This window comes from Lepisma saccharinum, chromosome 17 (genome assembly GCF_977018435.1).
Source record: "Lepisma saccharinum chromosome 17, izLepSacc3.1, whole genome shotgun sequence".
Taxonomy (NCBI): Eukaryota; Metazoa; Arthropoda; class Insecta; order Zygentoma; family Lepismatidae; genus Lepisma; species Lepisma saccharinum.
Window position 1 is genome coordinate 41,116,171 of NC_139245.1, and position 13,636 is coordinate 41,129,806.

General features: G+C 36.3%; 1 protein-coding gene across 2 annotated transcripts in view; it reads left to right on the forward strand.

The window, feature by feature from the left end:
• The window catches only part of nkd (NKD inhibitor of WNT signaling pathway naked cuticle), a 243,428-nt gene extending 237,328 nt beyond the window's left edge, over positions 1-6,100 (forward strand). For both annotated transcript variants that reach the window (XM_083139341.1, XM_083139340.1), the window contains one exon: positions 872-6,100. In XM_083139341.1, coding sequence (XP_082995467.1) covers positions 872-1,673 — 802 coding nt within the window. In that variant the 3' untranslated portion in view covers positions 1,674-6,100. The remainder of the gene's footprint in view (positions 1-871) is intronic.
• Positions 6,101-13,636: the final 7,536 nt, after the last annotated feature.

The following is a 13,636-nucleotide window of genomic DNA, read 5'->3' on the forward strand; positions in this document are numbered from 1 at the left end:
CATTTTCCAATAGAAAATATGACTGCAAATGACAACCGTGAATCGGTAATGCATGGTTTCGTGCAAAAAAAAGATTAATGCCATTTGAGAAGAGTTCATAGCATTGAAATAAGGTCTCAACAGGCAAAAATTTGTTGTCTTAATGGAAAAAGATTAACTCTACATGCCATGAAAGTTTGATAGGGTTGAACAGTGACACCCTCTATATTATGTGTATTTTGGTTATTTAACATTGCTTTTTTTAATTTAATTTTTTATTTATTTATTTATTTATTTTTATACATATATATAAGCTAATTGTGGCAGTAACGATGAATGATAATTACATGAAATAGTTAATGAAGGAGCAAATGAAAGCCTATACCCGAAGAGGGCTAAAACTAGAACCAGTGGTGGAGATTAGGGTGGGGGTGAGGGGGGCAGTTGCCTCCCCCACTTCTTGCAACTTTTGCTCCCACACTATGCTAAACCTTATCTGCCAATGGAAAGACCCTTAGTTTTGTCACTTTGCCCCCACCCCCCAGTTTTGTGACCCAATCGCCACCACTGACTAGAACCTTTGGTAATTGTAAGTCTAGCACTCAATGTCTTCAGCCATTGAGGCATAAGAGCATGGAATCAATACAAAATTCTAACAGTAGTTTGATTTTTAATAGATCTAATTGTTGACAATTCATTTGTCTTCGTGCTGACCACACATCACTGTGTAACTGGTTGGATAATTGCTCATCTCTGCTGAAGCATGTGGCAGTCGTAGCTAGGCCTTGGCTCAAGGGCTTTTGCACAATGGGTTATGTTATGTTAGTATAACTTTTAAAACTTTGTTGCATTTTTGGAACAGAAATTACATATGATAATTTTTGTTTTGCAGGAAACATTGCAGTGAGACTCATCATGGAAGCCTGGATGAGCATAGGCACAAGCATCGACATAAACACCTAAACCGAGATGACTCTCGTATTCACTACAACAATGACTGCCCAAATGATCGCAACTTCTATCTGGACTTGGCAGGTTTTGAGAACTACTCACCAAAATTCAGCAACCTATGGAATGTCGCCAATGAATTCCCATGTAAATACAAATTCTCAGAATCAAATCCAAAGCATAATAAGCCATATGGGTTTCACCAATACAAAAAGACTGGTCACCACAGGTCGAGATCGCACGATCTGTCCCACAATATGTCCCCCTCATCCAACCCATTCCGATATCATCTGTTGGAAAAGGACAACTCGCAGCCTTCAAATGATGCCCATTTGGACTGTGGCATCGAGAACTGTAACGGACATCATTCGTGCAATCATCATCATTCAAGGCCGCATCCTCGATCGAAATCTCACGACATGTGCGATCACATGCATTCACCAAAATCTCATAATAATGGTCGGAATAGGACTCCCGCTACCGGACACTCTTCGTCTCCTCATCATTTGAAGCACCGTAATCGTGAGGAAGATCAGGCAAGAGCAATGGCTCAAGTGGTGCGGTGGTTAGAACGAGAACATCTTGGTGGAGGAGAAAGTTTCTCCCCTCCCCCACCATCGTCTACCCCTAAGAAAACTCCACAGCAAGATAGTCCTAATTCAGTGGAACGGCATGAACATCATCATGTCCATGAACACATTCATCATCACTATCACCATTATCAGGAGACACCAGTAATAGTTTAAGCCTCGTATGGAAAATGTGTGTATACCATATTGAAACTTTAATCTGTTTGTGAAGTGCTACATTTTTGAATTATTGAGATATTGCAAAAATGAACAAATTTTCGATATATTCGATTGGTAATCATCATGACAGATGTCTCAGGAACTTGCCAAATTATTCTTGCCTTTGTTTTCAGTGTTCATTTAAGATTTGTTAAATTGACTTACAGAGTGGGAGTGTAAAATAATGTGGAAAATATACACAGAGTTACCTTATTGTGGAGGTATCTAAAAAACAACTAGAATTGTTTAAGAATCACCAATTTATATTCACATGAAATTGTGTATTGTCTCCCCAAAAAAGAAAACTTTTATTTATTTCTGTATTGCTGAAACATTATATTACTTCAAAAATTGGTATCATTTGAGATGTGCATATATGTTTTATATGAATGCGTGATTCAGTTGCAGCAAAGTGTTAAGCAAGTTAAGCAAGTTATCAAAGGTATTGAATTAATTTGGGGCACTTTTTTATACTAAAGGATTAAAAAGGGTGAAATTTGCATGTAAGTGAATGAATGTGTGTTCGAATGTACATATAAGCAGACTAAAGACCGTGGGAGAAGATATGCGAAAAAAGAATGTGTGTGGATTGTAATTGGGAAGAAATGTTCCTGTTTTTGAATACTCGCAAGTTAGAAAGCAACATAAGAAAACTACCTCTTTGTGGGACTGACCCAAGTGTACAGTTAACGTATGTAATATATTATATATAAACACTTTTTTTTGAGAACATTCGGATGTTTTCAGTGATTATTTGATCTGTATAAAGAGTGCATTTAGAAGAAATTTTTGGTTGTTAGTACAACTTACGCATTTTGTGTGTGTTTGTTTAAAAACACGTAATGTGTAGTGAATAAGCCTTAATAAGTATGTTAGGGTTCTGTGAGTAATTGCTTTCAATGCATTTACTCCTATACGAATACTGTATAGTGTAGATAAATGTCTCAATATATTTATTGAATTTTTTTTTGGTAAAATATGTATTAAATAATTATTCTATGTTTGCTGCCTAAAGAGAAAAATACATGAACTGAAAATCAAACTGCGATTTTTCCAGTCATAATGCAAAGATAAAATATTATAAAAGCCTATTTTATATATAAATTACAAGGTTACACCTAACAAAAATGACTGAACTGTAATTTAAAAAGTATTGCTGAAATTGTGTGTCTAAGATATACTATAAATGTTGTTTTTTTATCATGTAAAATATGAAACGATGAAACCATTACTCAATTAATATTGCTGCTAAAATGTTTTCTGTTGCATGCAGGTGGTAACAAAAATTGCTTTAGAATTCTGTGTCCACATTGTGTATTGTCTCTTATTAATTATAATTTAGAACATACACCAAATTCTTTCCAGAGAACATAATTGCACATGAATTTCTGATGCTTTGAAATCAATTCTCTACCAAATTCAAATAATTATTGTTGCACGTGCAAAATTGAGCTCTAAGTTAAATTGCATTGCACCTATTTATTAGTTTTTTCCAATCAATACCTTGTGATTGATCCTTTAATGTTACAATGGCTTTACCTTAAAGCATTCTAGAATCATTTACCCTATTGCACTACATAATTGTCACAGATTTTGTGCCAGTTTTCTTTTGTAAGAAAGTACGTTGTGATCATTATATGAAGCTTCTTTTAAAACAAAAATTGTGCCCGTATTACCAGTACTTAAAAATAATTTATTACTAGGTAAACTGCCCTTTGTGCAAGATTGGGGTGCATGGAATACTCTTGAATATACATTAAGATTGAATAGTCCAAATTGACGTGCACCATTTCTTTGTGACAGTTTAGTGAACATTTTTATGGTATGAGAAAATGTTAACATATTAGTTGTTATTGATTTGTGTATTATAGCCGAAATATTACACTTGAGAAAATTTACTACTGTTACAAAGTATGGACTTACAAAACATAGTATTCTGTGTCCAAAGATACTGCACCACTATCATTGTTTTTGTTATCTAACGTGCTAATTTGACGATTACTTGATGAAAGGTTTTAAACCTTAAAATTTGTGAACTGAAATAACAGGATGTGGCAATTCTGCGGTGGCTATGATTATGCTGTGTAATATGGTGTTTCACCTCTGGGATACCAGATGAGGGTCTAGTCTCCTGCAGGTATAACACCTCTCAGGCAGCAGACAAAGATCTGGTCACATTTTCTTATGCTTCTACGATCAAGTAAAACCCATCTTGGGTGTTGCAGTAGGGAAGAAAATCTGTGACAATATTCCAGTGCAAGAAATTTAGGAATGTTTTTCATCTCCCTAAATCTTAGAAAGCATACCACACAAAAATATCATTTTGAAATGTCATCCACTGAAAGAACATACAGTTTTTGATAAACACAAAATTTTTGTTAAGTATTGTTTGAAATACTGTAGAGATTGCCTAGTGAAGACTACTTGAATATGAGCCCCAGGTAATTGTCATTCGTGACAATTCATAGCAAATGGGTTATTATCAGGGCTCGAAAAATCTTGGTCACCATGGCGACTAAATATTTCGGCCTGACGACTGCGATCTTTTGCTGTAATTTGTACAAAATTTTGATGATTCTAAGTTCAAATTGCAGCACAGCGTAAGTTAGCAATTTTTTTTTCTTTTCTTGTATCAACATTGTGAACATTCCATAGAGTCGGTAACAATTTCTTACCCTTTCTCCCCCAACACCCCATTTCCTGCTTTCTCAAAAAAATTTAGCAATGTTTCGAATACCGTGATGCTCAGCATCTTATACAGAGTGTTTCAAAAGTCGCACAACACAAACTTTGGAAATGTATATCATGAAAACCGTAAGAGATATTTACACTGGGTTTTCTGCATTATAAAGCCTCATCCATTGAGATATTTTTCAATGTTTAAAATTGTCAGTTCACTCTGTACAGAAAATTATATAAATTAATAACTGACTGCAAGCAGCATTCAAATTTTTCCAGAAATGAACTTCTGAGTAAGAACAATATGTAAGAAATTATTGAAGGGTCATAATTAGACATTTGATGACTGATGCCATGTCAGTCTGTCATTTGCGACCAATATTGGTCATGTGCAACATTTGATGAATTTTTGAGATGATTTTATGGGTTGAGTGAAAAGTGCCATTTTTGGGACATATCTCCATATATGGCAACACTAGCAGGTCGAAATATTGCCAACAGTCGCATGCAACATGTGTGTAAGTATTGGCTATACATTTACGTGAAAAATCGTAAATCAAGATTTTGTGCCGAAATTGTACTCGTGAGAGAATCCTAGGCTGCCCCTGGTTACATTGAATTCCCTTCGCTCACTTTGCCGCTACTGTGCAGTGTTTTTTTTTTTTTTTCAATTGATTCAGCATGGCGTATTCATTGGAGCAATGCGTGGGCATTGCTGAAGAGTAATTTACTACTCATTCTTACACTCATGTGCAGGAGGTTTTCCAATAAAAATTCTCTGCTTCTGCTGTACCTCACCAAGCAACTGTTTTACAACCAGTCAAACACCAACAAAGATCCCACAAATTGTTTGAGGTTGTATTTATTGTTGAAAATCAGTTCTCAGATGTTTTCAGCAAATTAACAATGTTTTTCAAAATAATGTAATTGCTTTTATTTAGATAAATGCTAACATAAATTTATGAACCCAGTGATAGCCTACAGGATTAGCTTAGTGCAGAAAACCCGGTGTAAATATCTCTTACGATTTTCATGATATACATTTTCAAAGTTTGGATTGCACGACTTTTGAAACATACTGTAGTATGCACAATTGCTAGTAGGTGGTTTCCTGGTGCCTGATTTTCAGAGCTGGTGTCTATCTTTGAAGAAAAATTTTCGAGCACTGGTTATTATAATTGTATAACAAAGTCGGCAGGTGCTTATTAAGTGTCTCATTTATACAGCCTAATTACAAAATGGCAGCTATTTTCTGCCATTATGTTTTCCTAGCATTTCTTTTGAAAAGAAAACAATAATTATCTGTGTTACAAAAATTAATATTTTCATGTGTGTCGTTGATTATCAGTTCATGTATCATTTCTAGTAACAAATTAAAATGACCAACACTTTTTGGTATTTCTGTTAGCTAAGTTGTTTGAAGACTGGCATGAACTATGTACGTACTTGGTGGAGTTTCAATTTTAGGTATCTTATTTATTTTTAAAAATTTAAGTCCAGGAGTATATAGTATTTTGGTACATGTACAGTACTCTTGCAAGTTATGGATGGTTAATGACTGAGATAATGGTGCTTGCTAATGGTGTACAACAATTTGTTTGTCATTTTGCCTGACTGGTGAAAAGGTACAAAAATACTTTTTTTGTTAACCTTCAAAAATAATCTGTAAAATTATTTCCTTTCAATAATATTAATATAAAATTGTATTTGATTTTATTTTTCTTCCTTTTCCATTTAAAAAATAAATTTTGTATTTGAAGTTTAATTTTACTCTGGACCTTTGTCCTGTTCCAGACGTTTTTCAAAACTGAAAAACTACTTCGGTATTCCAAACTTTAAATTACAACTGCGTAGTATTTCTTCTAGGGTACTCAAATAAATCTTCATGTAGTTTGCTTTCACTGTTGTCTGGATATCTGTGAGAGAAAATAGGCTTACGGTGCCAAAAAAGTTTAACAAAATTCTAAACAACAGTGAAAATAGACCACTCAAAGATTCACTTCAAATGTTTTAGAAGGAATTCTAAACGGAATTTTTCAGAATTTGGAAAATCGTAGTCTGTTTTCGAAAAAAAGATTTTTTTTAAAAAAAATGGCTGTGCTGGCACAAGACAAAGAAAGACAGGTCGCATTTATATGTCTAGATGTCCAGCTATAATAATTTACTGTGTTTTAGGTTTGCATTTTTTGTCATTTATTATCACTTTGTTATCTCTTTATGTTAATAACAATGAAGATGGATGATTAGATGAATAAATAAAATAAATAAATGAAATAAATATACCATGCCCAAGTCTGGATTTGAACTTGGAACCTTCAAAGGGGAGATAGTGGACCAGTCATTCAACAGGCTTGGCCACTAGAGCAGCTTGTATCATACAGTTCATGACAAGAGGGGATGAAATCAAGAAAAAAACGTTATTGGAAGTATAAATCTTGAAAAGTAAAGCATTCACAAACATCCCCCTTACAATTTTTTTGTTTATTTTTTTTATTATTTTTTTTAAATGAACAATTGATAGAAATGCAAATATTTAAATTTGTGGCTTATATTCTTTTCCCCTCAATGTTTTAGCCATTAAAAGTGCATATCTACTTTTGTAATTAATTCTATCGCCAGACTCAGAATTATATATGTGGAGGCCTGGAGCTAACATTTAGGTCAAGTTATATCAGATGGTTAGTTATATTCTTACCACAGTTGAAATATCTTTCTATTATTCTTGTATGTACATATTTCGTACATTGTTGAATTATTTCTCTTGTAGTTTGCCTTTTGATCAGTGGCGTGCGGTGACATTTTTCGTTGCGGAAGCAGATCCAGAAAAGTTAAGGAAACCAAGAATTCATTGCTTCTACATGGTTATATAATGAGCACAGTTTCCTTAACGTCTCTAGTACTTTAAGATTGTCTTCAATCTCCGAGTATCTGAAGGGGAAAGATGAATGTCCAGGTGCAGTTGTTCATTTATTTCAAACATCATTTGGTCTGTTGTCAAACGTACTTAATGCAACAGACAAACGCGAATGATTGAAACAATTTTCACAATTTTCAGACATTGCAATATTCACAAATCCACTTTGGCTCCACATAGTTCTTTCTGTAGAAAATAGTAAACAATGCCAACACTAAAGTTTCTGAAGCTTTCAGTTTCCACATAACTCGAACTTCGAGTAGTTTGAAAGTTGGTTACATTTTAAGCCCTTCTCTGCTGGTACAATTTGGGAATACCTGGAGTTGGGCGTATACTTTACACTTCCGATTTTACAACATGCACAGAGAGAGAGAGAGAGAGAGCTAGATAGCTAGATAGATAGATAGAGAGGTGTACAAAAACGAATAAACCATATAGAAATTCACACGCCCAAAAACAGTAGCCTCTCAAAGCGCTTGTGAAAAACGTGACCGCAGCCAGCAAGTGTTACCAACTCTATTAGGTGGATGTGTCTATGGAAGTATTAGATGTCTTAATAGACCGAATGCTCTGAAACATTTTTTTTCACATATAAATATATCATATGTATGTCAGCAATCATATTTTTGTGTTTCTCCTGTGCTTTGAAACGTTATAATTTATTTAAGAATATTAAAATTGTAACTCGATTGTACACCACTGGCAGTGCACATTATACATGGACATTTATTTGTGCAGTTCACAACACTGAGGATATCATCAGATTTCACCAATGGCATTCTGGCTTCATTTCAGCCCTTACCGATTGGAAAGCGAAGTTTCCGTCCATGTAAACTTGTCTCCCATTGGATAATTCAAGGTCGCCTGTTTCTACTTGGACCCTTTGGATGTTTTCTACAAGCTGGCCAGGGTGATGTGTCGCAGATGTTTTGTCAACATGCCACGAGAGGGTTGGATGGTCCTATATCAGAAAAGGACGAACTTTGGAGTTTGCAGGTTGATTCTGTTGAGGTAACAGGGAAATAATTAAAAATTAAAGTTAAAGAAATGATTTTGTAGCCGTAATGCTGGTCTTGCTGTACTGGAATGCACGCCCATGCTTTTGATTTAATGTTTCAGGAGAACACACATTCTTTTTTTTTTTAAGTTTTGTCTAAATGTTTAGAAAAGGGAGCATGTGTTCTCCTGAAATGTTTCATCAAAAGTGTCTTTAAATGCTTGGAACAACCATACACTACAAGAGGAAAAAGTTCGAATATCTCATTTTCTCCAGTTTGTCCCTTTTCAAAGCAATTTTTCCCACTGGAGGCATAGATGGAGGCCTGGGGCCAGTTGCATAGAGGCCACCCTTGCAACCCCCAAAATGAGGGAGGGGGCTGCAATGTTCTCTCTCTGTGCTCCTGAAATTTTATATACTCCCAGAAATTCAACAGTGTGTTATAAAAAAAATCGATATATGAAATGTAAATCTGGTTCCCAGTAACATATCATATGATGACATCTCTGATAATAAGCAGTGTATTGTTCCAGCCAGCCAGAGGGGCCCAGGCAACTTGAAATTCAGAATTAATGTATTTACTCACAGATGGCCATTGATAGGAAAATATTCCCCATCTTATACTTTTATAGCTACACAGTTTGTTGTAAACATAGTGTAGTGTGTTAATTGTCTACAGTTATGAATCCAGTAGAAAGATCCAGTTGCTCAAGCAGTCGATGCCTTATTGCTATACAATAAACAATCAAACATGATATTTTACCATTAATATTAGTTTTGCACGTGATATTTAAAATGTAACTTCCCACCAAATATTTTCAAGGAGCCCCAAGCCTTTTCATATTGAAATAAGTGCTGAGATAAATTTTCCACATTGTCCACACTTGTTATGTTTCACTTTAAAGGGGCCCAAAAACTCAGTAGGAGGTGAAGTCCAGGGACAATTATTCCTTTGCCCTAAGGGCCAGTACCCCGTCTTCTGTCACGCACGGTATACAGTGTATGAGTTAAATGTCGTACTTTGGAGGATTTTGTAAAGTTCAATTTTCTTTCATATTGAAATTTTTTGCACATATCTGTCGACCTAGTTCTTCTTTCCCAGTGTGTTATACGATTCTGTGATCTACAGTGTTCGAAGTGAAAATTCCTAGCTGCAAATTTCCTTGTTGGAGTTTGGGATCAACTTGAAGACAATGCAATAGGTGGAGGAGGATGCTTATGCAAATTATCCTAGCTGTGGTGGGATGCCTTATGAATTTTTTTGTAGCTGGGGATAGCATCCCCCCCACACACACACACTTCTAGTACTGATGATCTATTAATAAAATGGTTCTTGATTCATGAAAAAGTCTTTAAGAAATATACGTTCAGTGGTCTATCGAAAAGAATGGCATCGTTGAAATTATGAATAGTAATATTGAGGTCCACTAACACCAAAATTAAACACCGTGTCAATGTGGCAACACCCTTTTTATATTTCAGGGTGGCAGTGGTAATAATACTTGCTAACTTAGAAAAAGTATCAGGTTAGAATCATGAAAATGGGTTCACTGATATTTTGGAAATTGATTTATTTTGCCACATTTCATCAAACAACATTGCTTTGCATTTGATTAAATTTTATGTAATTTTACATACTGAACATTGTGGGAGCTTATCATTACCAGAGGAGTTCAATCAGGGCCAGCCCTTGGTAGGTACAGGGCCTGAGGCAAATAATACACATACAATTGACTAATGTCCTCCATTGTGGATTCCTGTCTTGGCTTGTCATCACTACCAGTTTTAACTCTCTAGTGCATCATGGAAATATATAAAAAGGTAATAATTATCAAGAGTCATAAGAGTTCTCTGCCCCCATGGGACAAGAATATAATGTAATGCCCTTGTACATAATTAGCACCCCCTTCATCACACAGTGTGACAACATTTGTAGAAACGAAAAGCAGAACACTATACACACAATGGAAAAGGTAGTGAAGTGGTTTCTATTATCTATCAACCGAACTCCGAAAGTTCAAATACTCCACATATATCAACAAGAGAAAGGCGTATTCTGAGAAAATTGAATGATGATTTTTTATTGTAAAAGATAAAACATTAATGAATTTAGAAAATAACCCAATTAAACATTTTAATCATTTACAACCCACACCAAATACCTCCCCATCACCTGATACACCCAGACTCAATATTGCAAGTGAAGTAGATAATAAAGAAAAGTAAAGCAAATGACAAATAACTCTCTTCTGACAACTATGCACAATAAGGTACAATCTGCCAGGAACAATCTAGATCTCAGAATTATGCTTACACGAATTCCAACCTGACATTCTGACATTAACAGAATTTGGTCTCACCAAAGATGAATCACAATTTTATAACTAGAAGGATATAGTTTGGTGTCAAAATTTACCAGGGAGGAACAAAAAAGTGGAGGCATTGCCATATATAGAAAAACTAGCCTGACAAGGACTAAACAGATCAAGTGGCTTCAACCATTATGCAATGAAATTGTATTTGAAGCAGCTGGAATTGAAGTTAATATAAATAACCATATTTATAAAATAATAACATTATATAGATCCCAAGCTGTAACATCAACGATTTTCTTTCAATATTAGACGTTGTATTAAGGGTTACACTGTTAAATTGCCAGTGGTGTTACGTGCAGTTCACATACGAGTGTTCACAATAATGTTTTTGTACTGAATGCAGTTTTACTCCTCTCCCTTGTAACTTCATCTTGAATTGAAAAAGTGAGAATAAGAGTTCAAATTATTTTAAACAATTTCCCCCCAAAATCACGCTATATTTGAAGTAATGCAAGAAGGACCTAGGGAAAATTGTCCCTCTCCCCCTTAAAATCTGCCAGGTTTAGCGAATTCTCGCTAAAGTTTGCAACTATGTAGCACAGACATTTTCGAGTCCCCCATGACATGCCTTGTATATGCTGCACTCTGGTGCCGAATGTAAGAAGTATTTCCGCTTGCATCAGTGTTCGCACAGCGAAGTAAACATCTTCGGGGTATAGTGGCCAACAGCCCCTTAGCTGTCAGCTCTATGCAACACTGACAGCAATTGTGTTCAACGCCCTCCATGGAACACTGTGGGAGTCAGGGTTACCAACTATCTAGCGAAGTTATCAGACGTGAAAGAAGTCGTGTCAGAGTAAATTGTGTGTATATACTGATATGATATTGTTGCAGTGTTGCACAACGACCGGATATTTTACAATGAAATTTCATACTTTTTGTTAGTATACAGCGTGAGCACAAAAGCACTCCCTGGTTTTGAAAGGGTATAACTTTAATACCAAAAGTAGTATTCTACAAAAATGTTCACAGTAGTTGTAAAAACTCATAAAGTTTTTGTGGTGTTCATTGGAATTACAAATGCTCAATGTGCGCGCCACCTGTTATGCGGGAAACATAGATACGATAATCCAGCTCCAACCACACCTTCTCAAGCGTATCCGGTGTGATGAAGTTGACAGCTGTACTGATGTGTTCCTGAAGATGATTCAAGGTTGTGGGTAGTGGAGGTACATAGACCTGGTCTTTCACGAACCCCCAAAGGAAAAAGTCACAAACTACCATGTCCGGTGATCGTGGGGGGCACTTGCATAGATTTTGATCATTGGGTCCAGCTCGTCCTATCCAACGGTGTGGGAGGTTGTCATTCAGAAAGCTGCGTACAGATTGATGCCAGTGTGGGGGCGCTCCATCTTGTTGTAGAATGTAGTCACCTCTCTCTGCAGCAAGTTGAGGAATTAACCAGTCACGTAGCATTGTTAACTAGCTTTCACCTGTGATTGTTGGCCCCTCAAAGAAGAACGGACCGTACACTCGACACTGACACTGCGCAAAAACATTCACCTTGGGTGAGTCACGTTCCACATCAAGAGTGGCATGCGGATGCTCGCTTCCCCAGATCCTAACATTATGCCTGTTCACTTTTCCACTCAAGTGGAAGGTCGCCTCATCACTAAAAATGATCTTTGTCAGAAAGGTTTCATCGTCCTCCATTAAAGTGTGGATAGTCTCGCAAAACTCACGTCGCTTTACCTTGTCTTGTGGATATAACTTTTGAACTAATTGCAGCCGGTGCGGGTGAAAACGCAAACGCTTCCGTAAAATCTTGCTTACGGTAGTTTGTGGCACCTGCAACTGCCTGCTGGCTTGACGTGTTGATTTTCTGGGACTGCGATACAAAGGCTTCTCGCACACGCTCCACAATTTCCTCAGAGATGGACGGTCGGCCAGAATGTTCTTTTCTTTGATCACAAATGCATCCTCTCTCAACAAATGTTTTATGCCACTGCAGAATGGATTTGTGTGTAGGTGGATCAACATTAAACTTCCGTTTAAATGCACGCTGCACTCTCACAACACTGCTTTGTTTTGGCAAATTCTAACACGCACCAGCTTTTTGCTGCGGAGAGAACGCCATTTTCGATGTTACTGCCCTCTAGCTACCGAATTCACATCTAGCGATTCTGAAAAGAAAGATATTAAAATATTTTGAGTTAACTGAGCTTTGGATATCAATTTTATCAAAATATTCAAGTAACTATTAATTTTATGATATCTTGAAACCAGGGAGTGTTTTTGTGCTCACGCTGTATTTTTTCATGTATTTTCCTATTAAATATATTGAACATAAACAAACAATTTTGCCTTTCATTGCTTCATAAAGCAAATTCCATTACGATCCGTTAAAAAAAAGGAGGCAACCTGCGCGATTTCATTGTACGAATAGACGCACAAGTAAGCGTTGCAAAGCCGGAGCAACGGCCTGATCTCTACAGCGAGTAGTATTGGAGCGACGTTCAACGCTATTCTTCCTATCCCCTGCTTCAGTCGGCTTGGTCGTTGCAGTGGATTTACAACACAAACAAGGTCAGGCGCCCCTTTTCGATCCCCCGGTGGGTGAGGGAAGAAGAGAACGCTGGGATTCAATTCGCACTGTCCTGCGTCGTAGAGCAACAGACAAAATGTCAACGTTAGGCAAAGATCAATATTTTCTTTTGGGGAGAACCTGATCCTAATTTAAATTATGTGTGATACCGATACCAATGCTTGAAACCTGTAACAATTTGATTTGATTTGTTGTTTTTTAAATCCACTTTATGCACAGAAAGACTAATCGGGACTGGACCTATATTTTAAAGTGGAATCCGAACCACTGTGCCACGTGCCTCGATTTGTAACAATTAAAAACTGTTCAATATACTGATTAATATTATTGGATGAGTATTCCAGTCCAATTCTAAGCATCGATTCATCAGAGTTTTCCGTCAAAATATTTAACAATTGAATCAGAACATTA